The sequence below is a fragment of the Vulpes lagopus genome, chromosome 9 (genome assembly GCF_018345385.1).
Source record: "Vulpes lagopus strain Blue_001 chromosome 9, ASM1834538v1, whole genome shotgun sequence".
NCBI lineage: Eukaryota > Metazoa > Chordata > Mammalia > Carnivora > Canidae > Vulpes > Vulpes lagopus.
The window spans coordinates 64896315-64912784 of NC_054832.1; the positions used below are offsets into that span (position 1 = coordinate 64896315).

General features: G+C 35.7%; 1 protein-coding gene across 3 annotated transcripts in view; it reads left to right on the forward strand.

The window, feature by feature from the left end:
• The window catches only part of PDE7A (phosphodiesterase 7A), a 119325-nt gene that overhangs the window by 58723 nt on the left and 44132 nt on the right, over positions 1 to 16470 (forward strand). For all 3 annotated transcript variants that reach the window (XR_005989845.1, XM_041768624.1, XM_041768625.1), the window contains exon 3: positions 275 to 358. Coding sequence is in view for 2 of the 3 variants with exons in the window: in XM_041768624.1 (XP_041624558.1) it covers positions 275 to 358 (84 nt within the window). In the remaining variant the exon portion in view is untranslated. The remainder of the gene's footprint in view (positions 1 to 274; positions 359 to 16470) is intronic.

Consider the following 16470-nt stretch of genomic DNA (forward strand, 5'->3'; position numbering starts at 1 on the left):
CTTTAAAAGTTAGATTGTTATTATTATTATTATTATTATTATTATTATTATTATTATTGAGGTAGATTTAAAAAAAGCTTATCTAGCCTAACAATTCAGTACTGAAAATTTATAAATCCCTTCAAATAAATTAGCTCTTAACTACTTATTCCATATATATCATTAGTGAACCAGTGCTTATGAGTATGATACCATTAAACCTTCATTGCTTATGGGAGCTTCTTCCCAAAATGGCAGCCTTCTAAGCTTATGTTTTATTCTTGATTTTGTCCAGGAGATGTACGCGTAAGGAGTCGAGCAGGATTTGAATCAGAAAGAAGAGGTTCTCATCCGTATATTGATTTTCGTATTTTTCATGGTAAGTGTTGGCATATACAGTATTTCTCTTAGGCTTTTGGTAACCTTCAGATTTGTAGAAAAATACATAATTTTTCAAAGGAAAAAGAAAAAAGTTATGTTTGAAATGTTTTAAAAACATTGGGTCATGATAAATGACACATTATTTTAGATAATGTTAGTAAATGCTTAGAGACAATTAGAATTGTAAAATATAAAATATGAAAGCTGATATAATTTTTCTTCTCCTTTCCAATTGAAATGTGACATTACTTTGGTACATTTTTTCTCTTCCTGATACATATATGTGCAAAATGTTTAAAGTTGTATTCCATGTGTTTTGTCTTCACTACTCTAGATAAAATGTTTTTGTGCAAATGACATAAGAGATTTTCATAGTTAAAAAGGTGTATCTTGGCTTATTTGAAAATATACCACCACCTTTAAAGATATTTCATAGAATGCATATTTTGAAAACAAACATTGTGTGGGTTTGGCCCATAAAGGAGAAAATGGGAAAAAGAGAACTTCTAAAACCCTTAAATAGTAAGCACATTACCTGTTTTTGGAGGAGCACCACTTTTGGTAATGTTGGATAAATTATTTGGATTAACACTCCAGTTTAAAAAAACTAGAAAGACTGGACAAAATATGGAAAACATGTATTTGAGTATATCAGAATGCTGTTAAGGCAGAGATGAACCTGGCATTTGGGCTACTTTCCCCCTTAGTAGCATCTGCTGATTCTGGGAAAGGTGGATGAAAGCTGAGCAGAATTTCTGATGGACACTTAAAATTAGAAAAACAAAAATAGCTGTTGATACCCCACCAAAGTTGGGGCACTGGTCCTGGTAAACCTTCTATGCTCTAATTGGAACCCCAAAGTTCTTTACCTTAGGAAATCCTCGCTGTAAAACGTCTCAATCAGTGATTAGATCAAGATGATCTGTACCTTCAGAACCTCTAGCGACCTACTTGAAGTAAATGTTAATCCTCTTTGAAGAAAGGTAGTAACATTACCCTAAGTCTCAAATTACCTCTAAATTTTTCATATGCATATTAAGCACTGAATTAAAAATAAAAAAGGCGGGGAACCCGGGTGGCTCAGCGGTTTAGCACGCCACCTTCCCACCTTCGGCCCAGGGCATGATCCTGAAGACCCGGATCGAGTCCCATGTCGGGCTCCCTGCATGGAGCCTGCTTCTCCCTCTGCCTGTGTCTCTGCCTCTCTCTCTTGCTCTCTGTGTGTCTCTCATGACTAAATAAATAAAATCTTTAAAAAATAAAAAAAGGCAAAAGGAGATAAGGATAGTGTGATCAAAAATGAAAAGGAAACAACAGTAGAAACAGCCACAGGAAATTCTAATGATGGAATTATTTTACATGAGCTTCAAAATAACATAATTATGCTGATGGAGGAAAAAAGACAGGATTGAAAATTTCAGTAGAGGACTGCAAATTGTAAAAAAAAAATTTTTTTTTAAGTCAAATGAATACTTAAGACTAAAAATAACATACTTTAATAAGAACTCATTGGCGTTGGTTTTAACAGCAAATAAGACCAAAATACAGAGAGAATTAGTGGATTAGAACATTAGGTCAGAAGGAAACAATTTAGAATGAAACACAATGAAGCAAGAGGTAGAAAATACAGAAAAGACATGTGAATGTGTTCCAGTTATCTATTGCTCTGTATCTGTCAAGAATTGTGAAGAATCTAAGATTTTACGTATAAATTAACAAGTTAGCCTGTTACTGCATCTTGGATGCTGGCAGAAGAGAGAAAGCTCCTGGGAAAGACATAGGGGACTTTATTATTCATGGCACAGCCAGCAACTTGAACATATATTGTGTCAGTTCTTCTAGCCCCACACATCCACAGTGGCAACGTAGAGGGTTTTATGTGGATACTATGCACACAGTGGATTTGTGTTATATCAGGGAGCTTGGGGAACATACTGCTATTTGTTCCAGCAAAAGATGTACTTATCCCTCCAGGTTGCTAGCTGCAAACACAACCCTGAGAAATGGCCTAGGTAAGGATTGGTCGGGGCTTGGCATTCTTGGCACACCCAACCAGAACATGCAGGGACACTCAGGAGTGTCCACTATGAAGGATTACCTCTTCCAATAGTGACAAATGACTCCAAAACATACTGGCGTAAAACAACTTTTTTTTATGTTCATGATTCTGAGGGTCAGGATTTAGTTAGTATATCAGGTTTGATTTGCCTGTGTACCACAATGTTCTGATCTTCAACAGAGGTGGCTCCACTAGGTCCATAGTCTGGGGCCTTGCTTCTTCTCCACATGTCCTCCTCTGGGGCTGGAACATCTAAGATGACCTCTGCGCTCTTATATCTGGTGCCAGGGTAGGGTGGCTGGAATTTCTGGAGCTGGCCAACGTTTCTCTTACCATAAATGGCAGTCTTAGGGTAGTTGGACTTCTTCCATGGCAGCTGCTGCCTTCCCCTAGAGCAAGCATTCCAAGAGAGGAAGTATGGGAACACCTGGTCTCTGACGACGAGGGCATGGACACTGTCACAGCATCACATTTTCATATTCTGTTGATGAGCTGTGTCACATAGCTTGTCCAGATTCATGCAAGAGGACATTGATCCCACTTGTCAAAGGGAGTAAGGTAAAAAAAAAAAATTTTTTTTTTTAATTTATTCATGAGAGAGACAGAGAGACAGAGTGAGAGGCAGAGACATAGGCAGAGGGAGAAGCAGGCTCCCTGCAGGGAGCCTGATGTGGGACTTGATTTTAGGACCCCAGGATCATGACCTGAACCAAAGGCAGATGCTCAATAACTGAGTCACCCAGGCATGCCTGGTCAAAAAAATGTTTAATCTTCTATCCTTAATCTGGCACAAAATGTGTTGAAAGTCATTAGGGTCCCAGGAAAGGAATGGGAAATTATAGTAGAAGTAGTCCTTGGAAAGATAATACCAAGATATCTCTAAAGCTTAATATAAGGCACATTAAGGTACAGATTCAAGAAGCATTATGAATCTGAAGTACAGTAGCATTAAAAGAAAATCACAGTATATTAGCAATATAATAAAACTGAAAACTGAAATCAGACAGAAAGGATTTCACTCACATATGGACTTTAAGAAACAAAATAAATGAGGAAAGGAGTGGGGTAAAGGGAGTCCAACCAAGAAACAGACTCTTAATTCTGGAGAACAATCTGATGATTACCAGAGGGGGAAGGTGGGTGGGGAAATGGGTGAAACAGGTGATGGGGATCAAGGAGGGCACTTACTGTGATGAGCACCAGGTGATGTATGGAAGTGTTGAATCACTATATTGTACACCTGAAACTAATATTATATGGTATGTTAACTAACGAATTTAAGTAAAAACTTAAAAATATATGGGGCATTCTAAACATGAGAATAAACTCTTTTCTAAAATGGAAAAGTAAAATAAATTAATTAAAAAAAAAAGTAGTGAAAAAGAAAAAAAAGTAGTGAGAAAGAAAATTACCTTCAAAGAAACAGCTATAAGATTGCTAGAAACAGATTCTATTTTGTTTTTAACAGAAACTAAGAAGCTAGAAGACAAAGGGAAAGATAGCTTCAAAGTGATGGAAAAAAATAAATGTCAAACTAAAATTTTACCCATAAACTCTTCTAGAGGAGAAAAGGAAAGGCCTTCACAACTTACTGTGTAAAGCCAGCATAATCTTGATATAAAACTTGACAAGGATATGACAAGAATAGAAAATTATAGCCACTATCACTCACAAATATAGAGGAAACATCCTAAGTAACATACTATCAAATCTGCCATTTATAGGAAAAAATATATTTTGACCCAATTTCTGTTTTCCCAGAAATGTAAGATTGGCTTAACATTAAAAAACCAGTCATTGGGGATCCCTGGGTGGCGCAGTGGTTCGGCGCTGGCCTTTGGCCCAGGGCGCAATCCTGGAGACCCGGGATTGAATCCCACGTCAGGCTCCCGGTGCATGGAGCCTGCTTCTCCCTCTGCCTGTGTCTCTGCCTCTCTCTCTCTGTGACTATCATAAATAAATAAAAATTAAAAAAAAAAAACCAGTCATTGTAATTCACCATATTAATAGAAAAAGGAAAAAATAGAATAAAGGATAAAAGTCATGGAAAGACCAATATGTAAAGATACCGTTTATCACCTTTCTTATTCAGTACTTTTTTGGAGTTTTCTAGCCAGTATAGTAATTCAAGGAAAAGAAACAGAAGATAAAAGGATTGGGAAAGAAGTGTCATTATATATGGATGATGTGATTGTGTACTAAGAAAACTATGAGGAGTAGCAAATGAATTTGGCAAGTTTGCTTGGTTTTATTTTCTATAAAGCAGAATTGACAGAAATTGAAATAACATAATTTAAATTTACATCAATGAAAGATGCAATACATAAGCATCAGTCTAATAAAAGATGTGTAGGACTCTGCATAGAAAACTGCATAGAGGAACACCTGAGTGGCTCAGTGGTCGAGTGTCTGCCATTGGCTCAGGTTGTGATCCTGGGGTCCCACATCGGGCTCCCCGTGGGGAGCCTGCTTCTCCCTCTGCCTATGTCTGTGTGTGTGTGTGTCTCATGCATAAATAAAGTCTTAAAAAAAAAAAAGAAAACTGCATAGAAAAAAAGATACTACAGAGGAAAAGAATACCTAAACAAATGGGAATACATACTATTGTTCATAGATTGGAAGATTCAATATTTTAAAGATGTTAGTTTCTCTTGAATTGACCTATAGGTTTAATGAAATCACAAAAAAAGTCCAAGCATGTTTTTTTTTCCCCCTTTGGTAGAATTGAGATGCTGATTGTAGAACCTATATAAAAATTGAAAAAGCCCAGGGGTTTCCTGGCTGGCTCAATGGAGCATGTGACCCTTGATCTCAAGGTTGTGAGTTCGATCTTTGTGTTGAGTGCAGAAATCACTTTTAAAAAAAACTAAAGAAAGGAAGGAAGAAAGAAAAGAACCCAAATTAGTCAAGACAATCAGAAAAATAGGAACCATATTATAGAAATTACTCTTCCCAGAGGTGCCTGGGTGGTTCATTTGGTTAAGTGTCTGGTCTGACTCTTGACCTCAGCTCAGGTCTTGATCTCAGTCAGGATCATGAGTTCAAGGCCCATGCTGAGCGTGGAGCCTACTTTAAAAAAAAAAAAAAAAAAGTTACTCTCAAATATAAAGACTTACTATAAACTATAGTTATAATTTTGAATAGAGTGATACTGGATCAAAGCCTGACAAATAGGATAATAAAACATTGTAAAGTTCAGAAACAGATTCACACATATTATGGGTGTTTGATTTGTGACAAATATGGTAATGCAGTATGGAAAAGATTATCTTCTAAATAAATGGTGCTGAATCAGTTGGCTACCTATGTGGGGAAAAAAATGAATCTTGACCTTTAGTAGTAAAAAAAAATCAAATTTGGGTATATTTAATGTTGCAAATTATACTGATAAGTCAGATAAGATGAGGAATAAGAATTGATTTTTTGATGAGGTGGTTATAGGGAAAGCCTGATTATTGAATGAATATAAGTGAGAACAAGGAGATAGATATAGCAAGTACAGACAACATAAAGACTTTAAATGCAAAGAAGAGAGGCAGCTGATAGGGCTAGAAGGATCACTAAAGCTGGCAATTAATAACCAATTAAGTTCTGATATAAGTACTTCTTGAGTCAAAGAGGAGATGGAAACTGATTTTGAAGACTTTTTTTTTTTTCTTAAGATTTTATTTATTTATGAGAGACACAGGGCGGGCGGGGGGTTGGGGTTGCTGGTGGCAGAGACACAGGCAGAGGGAGAAGCAGGCTCCATGCAGGGAGCCTGACATGGGACTCATCCCAGGTCTCCAGGATCAGGCCTTGGGCTGAAGGTGACGCTAAATGCTGAGCTACCCAGGCTGCCCAATTTTGCAGACTTTTAAAAAGTGATGATTAAAGATTACATATAAAAACCTGTGAAAATTCAAGTGAAATTTGGTTAAAGCAGTGATACAGGAAAATTCATAGCATTAAAAATACCTATGTTAATGAATAGGAAAAAATGAAATAAGTGAATTAAATAGTCAAGTTCAAGAAGAAAATAAGTACACCTAAGAAAAGATGAAGGTAGCAATTAGTGAAGATAAGAAACAGAAATTAATGAGCTTAAAAAACAAAATAAAAATAAACTAAGAACTGGTTCTTTACAACAAAATAGATAAACTGCTGGCTGACTTAATCAGTGATTAAATTAAGCTAACTTGAATACTTAAAAACTAAGGAGGAGTGGGAGATTCTCACAGGAACAGGGAAATTAAAGAATAAAAATAGACTACTTATTCTTATTAACTTTTTGTTTATGAAAATGTTTTTAAATAGGAATGTTATTTATGTTAACATGGGTTTATTATATTTTTAACAAAATTTTATTTTCTAGAACATTCTTAGGTTGAGAGTAAAATTAAGAGGAAGTACAAGGATATCTCCATATCCCCATACCACAAATGCATAGCCTCTTCTATTATCAACATCACCAAGCAGTGGGATATATTTGTTACAATTGGTGAACCTACATTGACAATTCATAATCACCCAAAGTCTATAGTTTACATTAGGGTTCATTCCAAGTGTTGTACATTCTGTGGGTTTGGACAAATACATAATGACATGTATCCATTGTAACAGTATACAGAGTATTTTCACTGCCCTAAAAATCCTTTGTGCTTCACCTCTTCATCCCTTCATAGCTTTTTGCCTTTTCCAGAATGTCTAATGGTTAGAATCATACTGTCGGTAGCTTTTTCAGATTGACTTATTTCACATGGATAATACGCATTTTAGATTACTCCTTATCTTTTCATGACTTGATAACTCATTTCTCTTTAGCACTAAATAATATTCCATTGTCTGAATGTACCACAGCTTATTTATCCTTTTACCTAGTGAAGGACATCTTGGTTGCTTCCACGTTTTGGCACTTATGAATAAAGCTGCTACAAACATCCATGTGCAGGTTTTTGTGTGGATGTAAGTTTTTGACTTCTTTGGGTAAATACCAAGGAGTGTGATTGCTGGATTATATGGCAAAAAGTATGTTTGGTTTTGTCAGAAACTACCAAACTGTCTTCCAAAGTGGCTGTACCATTTTGTATTCCTACCAGGAATGAGGGGGGAATTTCTGTTACTCCACATTCACATCAACATTTGGTATGGTGAGTATTTTGGATTTTAGCCATTCTAATCAGTATGTAGTGGTATCTTGTTTTAATTTGAAATTCCCTGTGGATCATCTTTTCATATGCTTATTTGCCATCTGTGTATCTTCTTTGATGAGGTATCTGCTAAGGTTTTAGCCTATTTTTTAATCAAATTGTTTTCTTAAAGAATTTTGAGTTCTTTGGGCACTTTGGATAATAGTCCTTTATCAGATGTGACTTTTGCAAATATCTTCTTACATTCTGTGGCTCGTCTTCTCATTCTTTTGACTCACTGTCTTTTGCAGAGCAGAAGTTTTTAATTTTAATGAAGTTCATCTAAAACCATTTTCTTTCATGGATCATACATGTCTTTGGTGTGATTTCTTTCTTTTTTTTTTAAAGATTTTATTTATTTATTCATGAGAGACACAAAGAGAGAAAGGCAGAGACAGAGGCAGAGGGAAAAGCAGGTTCCATACAGGGAGCCCAACATGGGACTTGATCCGGGGACTGCAGGATCACACCCTGAGCTGAAGGCAGATGCCCAACCACTCAGCCACCCAGGCGCCCCTTTGGTGTGATTTCTGAAAAGGCATTTCTCTTCTCTGGATTGTCTAGATTTTCTCCGGTGTTATCTTCTAAGAGTCCTGTGGTTTTGTATTTTATATTTACGTCTATGATCCATTTTGAATTAGTTTAGGTCTATGATCTATTTGAATTTTTTGCATGTGGATGTACAGTTGTTCCAGCACATACTGTTTAAGAGACTATCTTTGCTCCAATGTATTGACTGTGCTCCTTAGTCAAAGATCACTTAGCTATATTTATGTGAGTTTATTTCTGGGCTTTCTGCTTTGTTTTACTGATCTATTGGTCTGTTCTTTTGCCAGTACCATACTGTCTTGATTTTTGTAGCTTTATAGTAAATCTGGAAGTCGGGTCGTATCAGTCTTCCAACTTCTCCTTCAATAATGACTTGCCTAGCCTGGGTCTTTTGCCTCTTAGTGTAAACCTTACAATCAACTTGTTGATATCCATAAGGTAACTTACTGGGATTTTGATTGGGATTGCATTGAAACCGTGGATCAAGTTGGGAAGAACTGACATCTTGACAATACTGAATCTTCCTATCCATGAACATGGAATATCTCTTATTTAGTTCTTTTTTTGATTTCTTTCATCCCAGTTTTATAGTTTTCTTCATATAGGCCTTATACGTATTTTATTAAATTTATATCCAAGTATTTCACTTTAGAGGGTACTAATATAAATGATATTTTGTTTTTAATTTCAAATACCATTGTTTATTTCTGGTATATAGGGAAGCAATGAACTTTTCTTTATTAACCTGTATCCTGCAATCTTGCTATACTAATTGTTTATTAGTTTTAAGAGGGCTTTTTGTTTATTCTTTTAGATTATCTGTATAGACAATCATGTCATCTGTGAGCAAAGAAAGTTTTGTTTTTTTCCTTCTATTCTGCATGTTTTCTTTTCTTTCTTATTGCATTAGCTAGGACTTCTAACATGATGTTAAAAAGAACTACCTAATTGTAGTGGGAAACTTTCAAGTTTCTTATTAAGTATTTTCCTTGTGGGATTTTTGTAGACATTCCTTATCAACTTTAAGAACATTCCCTATATTCCTAGTTTACTGAGAATATTTATCATGCATGGGTGTTGGGTTTTGACAAGTGCCTTTTCTGTGTTTATTGGTATGATCTTTTTTTTTTTTTTTTAAGTCTGTTGACTTGTTGGATTACATTAATTGATTTTTTAATGTTGAACCAGCCCTGCATACCTGGGACAAATCCCACATGGTTTTAGTGTATAATTCTTAATACCTTTTTGGGATTTGATTTGCTAATATTTTGTTGAGGATTTTTGCACCTGTATGCATAAGAGATACTGGTCTGTAGTCATCTTTCTTAGAACATCTGTGCCTGGTTTTAGTATTAATGTTGGCCTCAGAGTGAATTAGAAGTATTCCTTTCCTCTGTTTCAGTCTTCTGAAGGAGATTGTGAAGAATTGGTAGAATTTCTTCTTTAAGGGTTCAGCAGAATTTACCAGTGAACCCATCTGGGCCTGATGTTTTCTGTTTTGGAAAGTTATTAATTATTGATTCCATTTCTTAAATATAGGCCTATTCAGATTGTCTGTTTATTCTTGGGTGAGTTTTGGCAGACATTTACTGTGAGAACCTAGTCAGACCACTGGAAGTAAATCTCACAAAATATTAGACTTCCCCACAACTGGGTTTCAGACTTCTCCACACTGAGCTTTCAGAAATTTATCAGTTTGGGATGCCTGGGTGGCTCAGCAGTTTGAGCATCTGCCTTTGGTTCAGGGTGTGACCCCGGGTCCAGGGATCAAGTCCCTCATCGGGACCTTCAGAGGGAGCCTGCTTCTCCCTCTGTCTGTGCCTCTGCCTCTCTGTGTGTCTCTCATGAATAAATAAATAAAATCTAAAAAAAGAAAGAAATTTATTAGTTATAGTTCAGATATCCCTACCCTGGTACTAATTCCCAAGGAGGTTTCTGTTTGTGTCTGTGCTCCAATAAATTGTTACTCTCTCTAATCATCTGTTGGTCTCTCCAGTCTTGAGGGCAATGGTTTGCACCATGTCCTCACCTCTTTTATGGATCCTAGAAGAGTTGTTGATTTTTCGGTCTGTTCAGCTTTTTACTATTGTTAGTGGCAGCTTCCAAACTTCTTATATGTGGATACAGAAACTGGAAGTTCTCTTATGTTATTTTGAAGTGAAATGACAAATAAGTATTTACAGATTTTGTTTTAATTTCCATCATGGTAAATATCAGTAGCTGTAACTCACATAAACTAAAAGTTCTTTGGGGCAGTCAGTAATTTTAAAAGTGTGAAGGAGTTGTGAAAATCAGCATGTTTGAGAAAGTTGCACAAGAGTTAACCTCTCTAAAATCGTGAGGTCTAGACATTTCACAAGCAGTTTCTTCTGGATCTTTAAAACACTGTTTTTAAGAAGCAAGTATACTCTTACTATAAATGTCTGTAAAAAAAAAGTTAAAAAAATATTAGCAGAAGGATTCCAACAGCATAAAAGAACAATAATCCAGCCTTAGTGGGTTTATTTTAGAGAGGAACGCAAGCATGACTTAATATCTAGGTTTGACGGGCTCTTTTGTAGCAATATATTTATAATATTGGTTGCTTCTTAGGAGGAAATGAGTGGCTTGAGAAAAAGACAAAGGCATTTTTTTGTTGTAGGCCCTTTTGAATTATTGATCCATTGAATGTATTATCATTAAAAAGTTTAAATAAAATTACCTATAAATATTATAATATACAAAGATTGGCTGTGATAGGGATATCAGTAAAAAGATTAAGTCTAACTATTGACATTATTATAAAGAAAGGTGTACATATATATTGGAAGTCTCTAGTATAACTCCTTGTATTTCACTGAATTTAGTAAAATTGAGGATTTGAAAAATATAATAGTTATAATGTATCGGTTTTAAATGAGGGACGTAATGGGACATTTTGTTGGGAGAGGGAAGTTAGGAATGATCAAATTGTTGGAAGTAATTTAGTGGAATGAGAATAGGATGGATACCTTCTAAATCATAACAAACCCAGGAGCAAAGGACAAAATGAGAGCAGACTAAAGATATTGATGATGGTAATAAAGGTAAAGGGATGAAATATTCCTTTTAAGAGATGAAGATGATCAGATTAGGTAAAAAATGAAACCTAATGACAAAGAATGGTTAAAAACAATACGAAGCAGTACCAGGCCTGAAGGTGTTAAGTTGGATTTGGGGACTTAAACTTAGATCCTGATCTAGTGATTTAGACCCATTGTAGGGACTGTGTGGTATGGTATCTTACAACTCTTGACCTCATTATGCAGATTGTTTATAAAAAGTGACCAATGTCTAAGACTTTAGGTTATAGTTGGAAAATTGATTCACTGTAGAATTGGTCCTGTATTTAACAATATCTCTAAGCCAAACTGATAATGTAATTTGGGTTTTTTTTTTTAACAGAAAAAATGAATCATTTTTTTCCTACTGGTAGTGTGGGTACTGTTTATCACAGAGCTCAAAATTCTTAAAAGAAAAAAAAATCTTAACGTTGTAGAGTTTGTGAAATGGGATCTAATCAGAGTGTGAGTACATGCTCCTGTTCACACTAAAACCCCCTGTGAGCCAGCTCTAGGAAACTTCTCTTCAGCCTTGGTGAAGGCATGTATCTACCCTAAAGCAGCTTTCAGGATGAGTTTAAACCTTCAGAGGGACTAAAGCATTTGAAAGACTTTAGTCATGTGCCTTCTCTTTGATACATAATTAAAAATAACATTTTGTTTTTCACGATGACACAAAACATTGCATGCTGAATTTAAAATAGTGTCTAGATGTTCAGAAACTACTTCTAGATACACGTATTAAATTGATTGAAGTTAGAATTCTATCTACATACGGCTCCTTGACACCTCTTTTGAGCATCTCTGTGGTTGTAACTTCATCACTCTTAATTTCCCTGTTGTAAAAGTCCTGGCTCTTCCATTGCTTAAATCCAGTCTGTATTAAATTCCATATATTCTGTAACCGAAAATAGCTGCCATACTCCTCTTTTATCTCTTATCCTGCTTGATTCAGACCTTTATCACACCATTGTCTGGTATTATCTTAACCATTGTCCTTTTAGGATTTCTCTCCTGCAATCTGTCCTGTACTCTGTACCCAAAGTTGGATCTTTCTAAAGAGAGGGAAAGCTTAAAATACAGGGAAAATACATCATAACAGGTAAAGACATGTATGCTGTTAGCATATTAATTAAAACTATTTTTTGTCAATAATTTTGTGTTCTATTTGTTGTATCTGTGAGGTACTGATATTTAAGTGCTGGAATAGTTTTGACTGATTTCTAGATTATGATCATCTCCATGTTGACATATTATCTTTACTAATTTATCTGGAAATTAGAAATCCACACTGCAATATCAAGCTGTTATATTAAGATTTTTTATATGTATCGTTTATAATAAACAGTGTTTGGGGTTACAATATCAAGGTGAGTTCTCCTCAAAAGGGCTGTCCAGGTAGGGAACAATTCAGATTCCAAAGATAATAAGTAGGACCTCAACAGTAATTTTATCCTGTAGATATTATAGGTTTTTCTGCCTTGAGTTTTTGTCATTTGCATCATCTTTTGTCATAAATCCTTATTCTCTTAAGATCCATAAATTTATCTTCACAATAGGATTTGTGATAGGCCTTCTCATATAGCGTGTCCTGACTTTGAGTCTTTTCAAAAGGGTTTAAAGAAACAACAGGGCAGCCCTGGTGGCTCAGTGGTTTAGCGCTGCCTTCAGTCCAGGGTGCGATCCTGGGGACCTGGGATTGAGTCCCATGTCAGGCTCTCTGCATGGAGCCTGCTTCTCCCTCTGCCTGTGTCTGTGCCTCTCTCTGTCTCTCATGAATAAATAAAATATTTTTAAAAAATTAAAAAAAGAAACAACAGAAGAAAATTAATTCAACACAGAAATACCTTAAATGCAGAAACAGTGTTCAGCCTTACTACTAAACAAATTCCTATCAAATTTAGGAAGTTAAACTGTTAGTATGGTGCTAGTGATAGTTACATTGTGAGAGATTCTAGGGGGAAGTTCCTCAGTATGCATCAAGAGTTTTAAGATTTTTTTTTTAAGTTTTACTCATGAGAGACACAGAGAGAGAGACAGAGGCAGAGACACAGGCAGAGGGAGAAGCAGGCTCCATGCAGGGAGCCCGACGTGGGACTCAATCCCAGGTCTTCAGGATCACGCCCTGGACTGAAGGCGGCGCTAAGCCACTGAGCCACCTGGGCTTCCCTGCATCCAATTTTAAGCATTTTTTCTTTGATTTCACCACTAGAAATGTATACAAAGGGAATAATCACATGTAAATGTTAATGTATGTTCAAAGATGTTCACTTTGGCTTTGTTTATAGTAGGAAATGAATTAAATTGTGGTATTATTGACTGAGTTATTTAGGGAGCAAAAGACCAAAATGTTTATAACCTATTTCAGATGTTCAGAAGGAGAAATGTACACACCAAACTGTGCAAACATGAAAGCCATGGATAGATGTTAACGATGGCAAATCTGAGCAAAGGGTATTCCTTGTACTATTTGTAGTTTAGTTTGCAACTTTTTGAATTTTATATCTGTATTTTGAAGTGATCTCCATCCAAATAGAAAGTTTGGTAATTATGTGCTTCTAAAAAACGTGGGGCTTTATTCAGATTACATATTTGTTAATTAACTGGTATTAGACCAGTTCTGAGGTTGTTTATTCAGAACTGGGAGAGTTCAAACTTTGGGAAGATGATTTGAAACTTAGTTGTATTCATTGTTAAAAGAATGGAGGGATTTTTATGCTCATGAATCCTCTTTGCCAAAAAATATTTCCCAAAGATCTGGTATAAATCTGTAGTCAGGCATCTTTGTTGCAATGATTCTGCTTTAATCAATAAATTTTACTATATTTTTAAGTTAAATTTTTCCTAAAATGGATGTGTCGTACAGAAGCTTTTATTCTTAACTAGATTTTCCTTCTTCTGTCTCTGATGCTTTTAGTGGCTGCTCATGCTAACTTCTTTGTGAATTTATCAGATATCATGGTTCTATGAGACAAGAAATCAAAAAATTTTTCCCTGGTATCATCTTTCACTAAAGGGATTTTCTGAGGCATTCTTTTACCTTTCTTTGTTTTTGTTCTTATTAACTTTTTAATTATAGAACAAAAGATAACATGTATCGATATATATATATGAAAATGTTGATGTTAACATTTTTGAGACCCACTGAGAGACTTCAGCTTTCATCCCATTTTCAAAAGATCCCTAGCCCTCAGACCTGCTCTGTCTAGAAATTACTCCCACGAAGGTACAAATTTCTGGTCCTCCAGCATGTAAAAACGGATTCTGGATGCCCTTCATTCAACTAAGTTTAACCTGTCTAGTCTCCTGATTTTATGCTGTGAAAATTCTAACTTTGAGGCACCTAGTGACAATGAGTGATAATACAGCACTAACAAAATGAAAGGAAAAGATAATGGGGCGGGGCGGTGAAAATGGGGGAGAGAGAAATAGTTTGATTAGAGAGAGCAAGGGGCTGATGAAGACATGAGGCTGACCGGAGGGTAGTTTCCACAACAAAGTGCCCCAGAGCTGTCTCCCTAAGCTGGGCTCTTGGGCTCTTGAGCATCATTTTCCTTAATATGATGGCTTCTCCTCACCAGGCTTCCTTAAGTTTCTGCTTTCACTCAACTCTAGAGACCACCAGGAGACTCCTCACTTCACTTTCCTCCTTTTGAGAATGGTGGCCTACTTTCATTCAGTAGGCTGGATTAAAAGCCCCAAATATTCCTACAAATATTTTTCTATACCTCATCTGTTGCAATACAATATTTTAAGTCTCCAGTTTATTGGATCTGATGAAATGAACTCTATATTGACATTTTGTACAATTTTATCTTGTTTGCTTTTAAAATTATATATCCGTAAATTTAATGAATCATTCTTTTAGTTACACATTTTTAGCTTATATAATAACAAATACGAATATCTTTAGAACGTAAAAGAACTTATAACTCTTCATGTGCACTTAGAAAATCTGATTTTTTTTTTTTTAAAGATTCTGGCATCATTATTAAATAGTAACAGAAGCTGCCAGCTTGACAGTTACTTCTTTTCATGGAATTCACTAGAGCTTACTGACATCATCCAGACTGGAAGGCATGGTCTCTCTGCCAATATCAGACAAGATGTAATATTCAAGGAATATGTTCTTTTTTTACAGTTTTTTTTCATGTCTTCGTAAATGCAGTTCTTTCCATTTTCTTTTACTCCTGGCACATGGTAATGTTTAAGTCCATGTATATGTGTTTTACCCATTATCTAGAGCTTTGTATTCGTTTTAGCACTTTTCTCCATCCCTTAGTGGGGCAGCAAGGGAACTTGTAAGCTTATTTATATTGTAGCCTAAAAGCTCTTAACTTTTGTAAGCTTTGAGGCTTATTGGTCTTTTTGTTCCTGGTCTCTGGCAGTGTCTGGCAGTCTCTGGCAGCCTCTGGCTCAAGGTAGAGATTGAATATATTCTTGTTGCATCAAGTTGACTAAAACTGTATCTTCTACCATTTAGATTTTATAGGGTCCCACTTGTAGTTCTCCAAATATAATCTGAAACTATTAACCAAATTCACGCTGGTCTGGTCGCTGCCCTTCTGCTGAACCAAATGTCTCATGTTGTCTTTATTGTAACAACTCGCTATGAAAACATACAGACTCCTTCTGCTTTTCCTTAGATCCTCATGTGTGTTTGATTTCGGGTTGTTTGCTGTCTTACTAACAGGGCTGTGTTAGACTTCAGTACTTGTTTTATACTGAGTTATGTGATCAGAAGGAACATCTGTTTCTGTGTGTATTTTAAGTTTAAAAGCTTATGTCTTAGATTTTATTGTCTTTGATTATCTGTCTTTAATATATAGTAACTCCCACACAACGGTAGATCCTATTATATTTGGTAGTTTTTCCTGCTCTCCCTTTAAACATGAAAGTTGTTGCCTGGGTTTTTCCTCAACCATGACTTTTTCTTTTAGTCTTCTACCTGTTATCTTTCCTGCTATACCAGCTGGCCAGTACTTTACTATTTACAAGCATATTTTCTTCAGCCATTATTTGCTTGATCTGCTAACATAGCTGTTCATCACTTGTAATTTAGTCCCATTACAAATGTAAGCATTCCAGCCTCTACTTACAGCTGTAATATTATAGACTAAGGCCATATTTTATTTTGTCTGAGGTTTCTATTAAATTTTAGTTTGTTCCGAGTCATTCATTTGTCTTGAAATCGTATCCATAATATGTAAGGTAAGCAACATATCTATAATAGTTCACAGAGATATCATGGGAA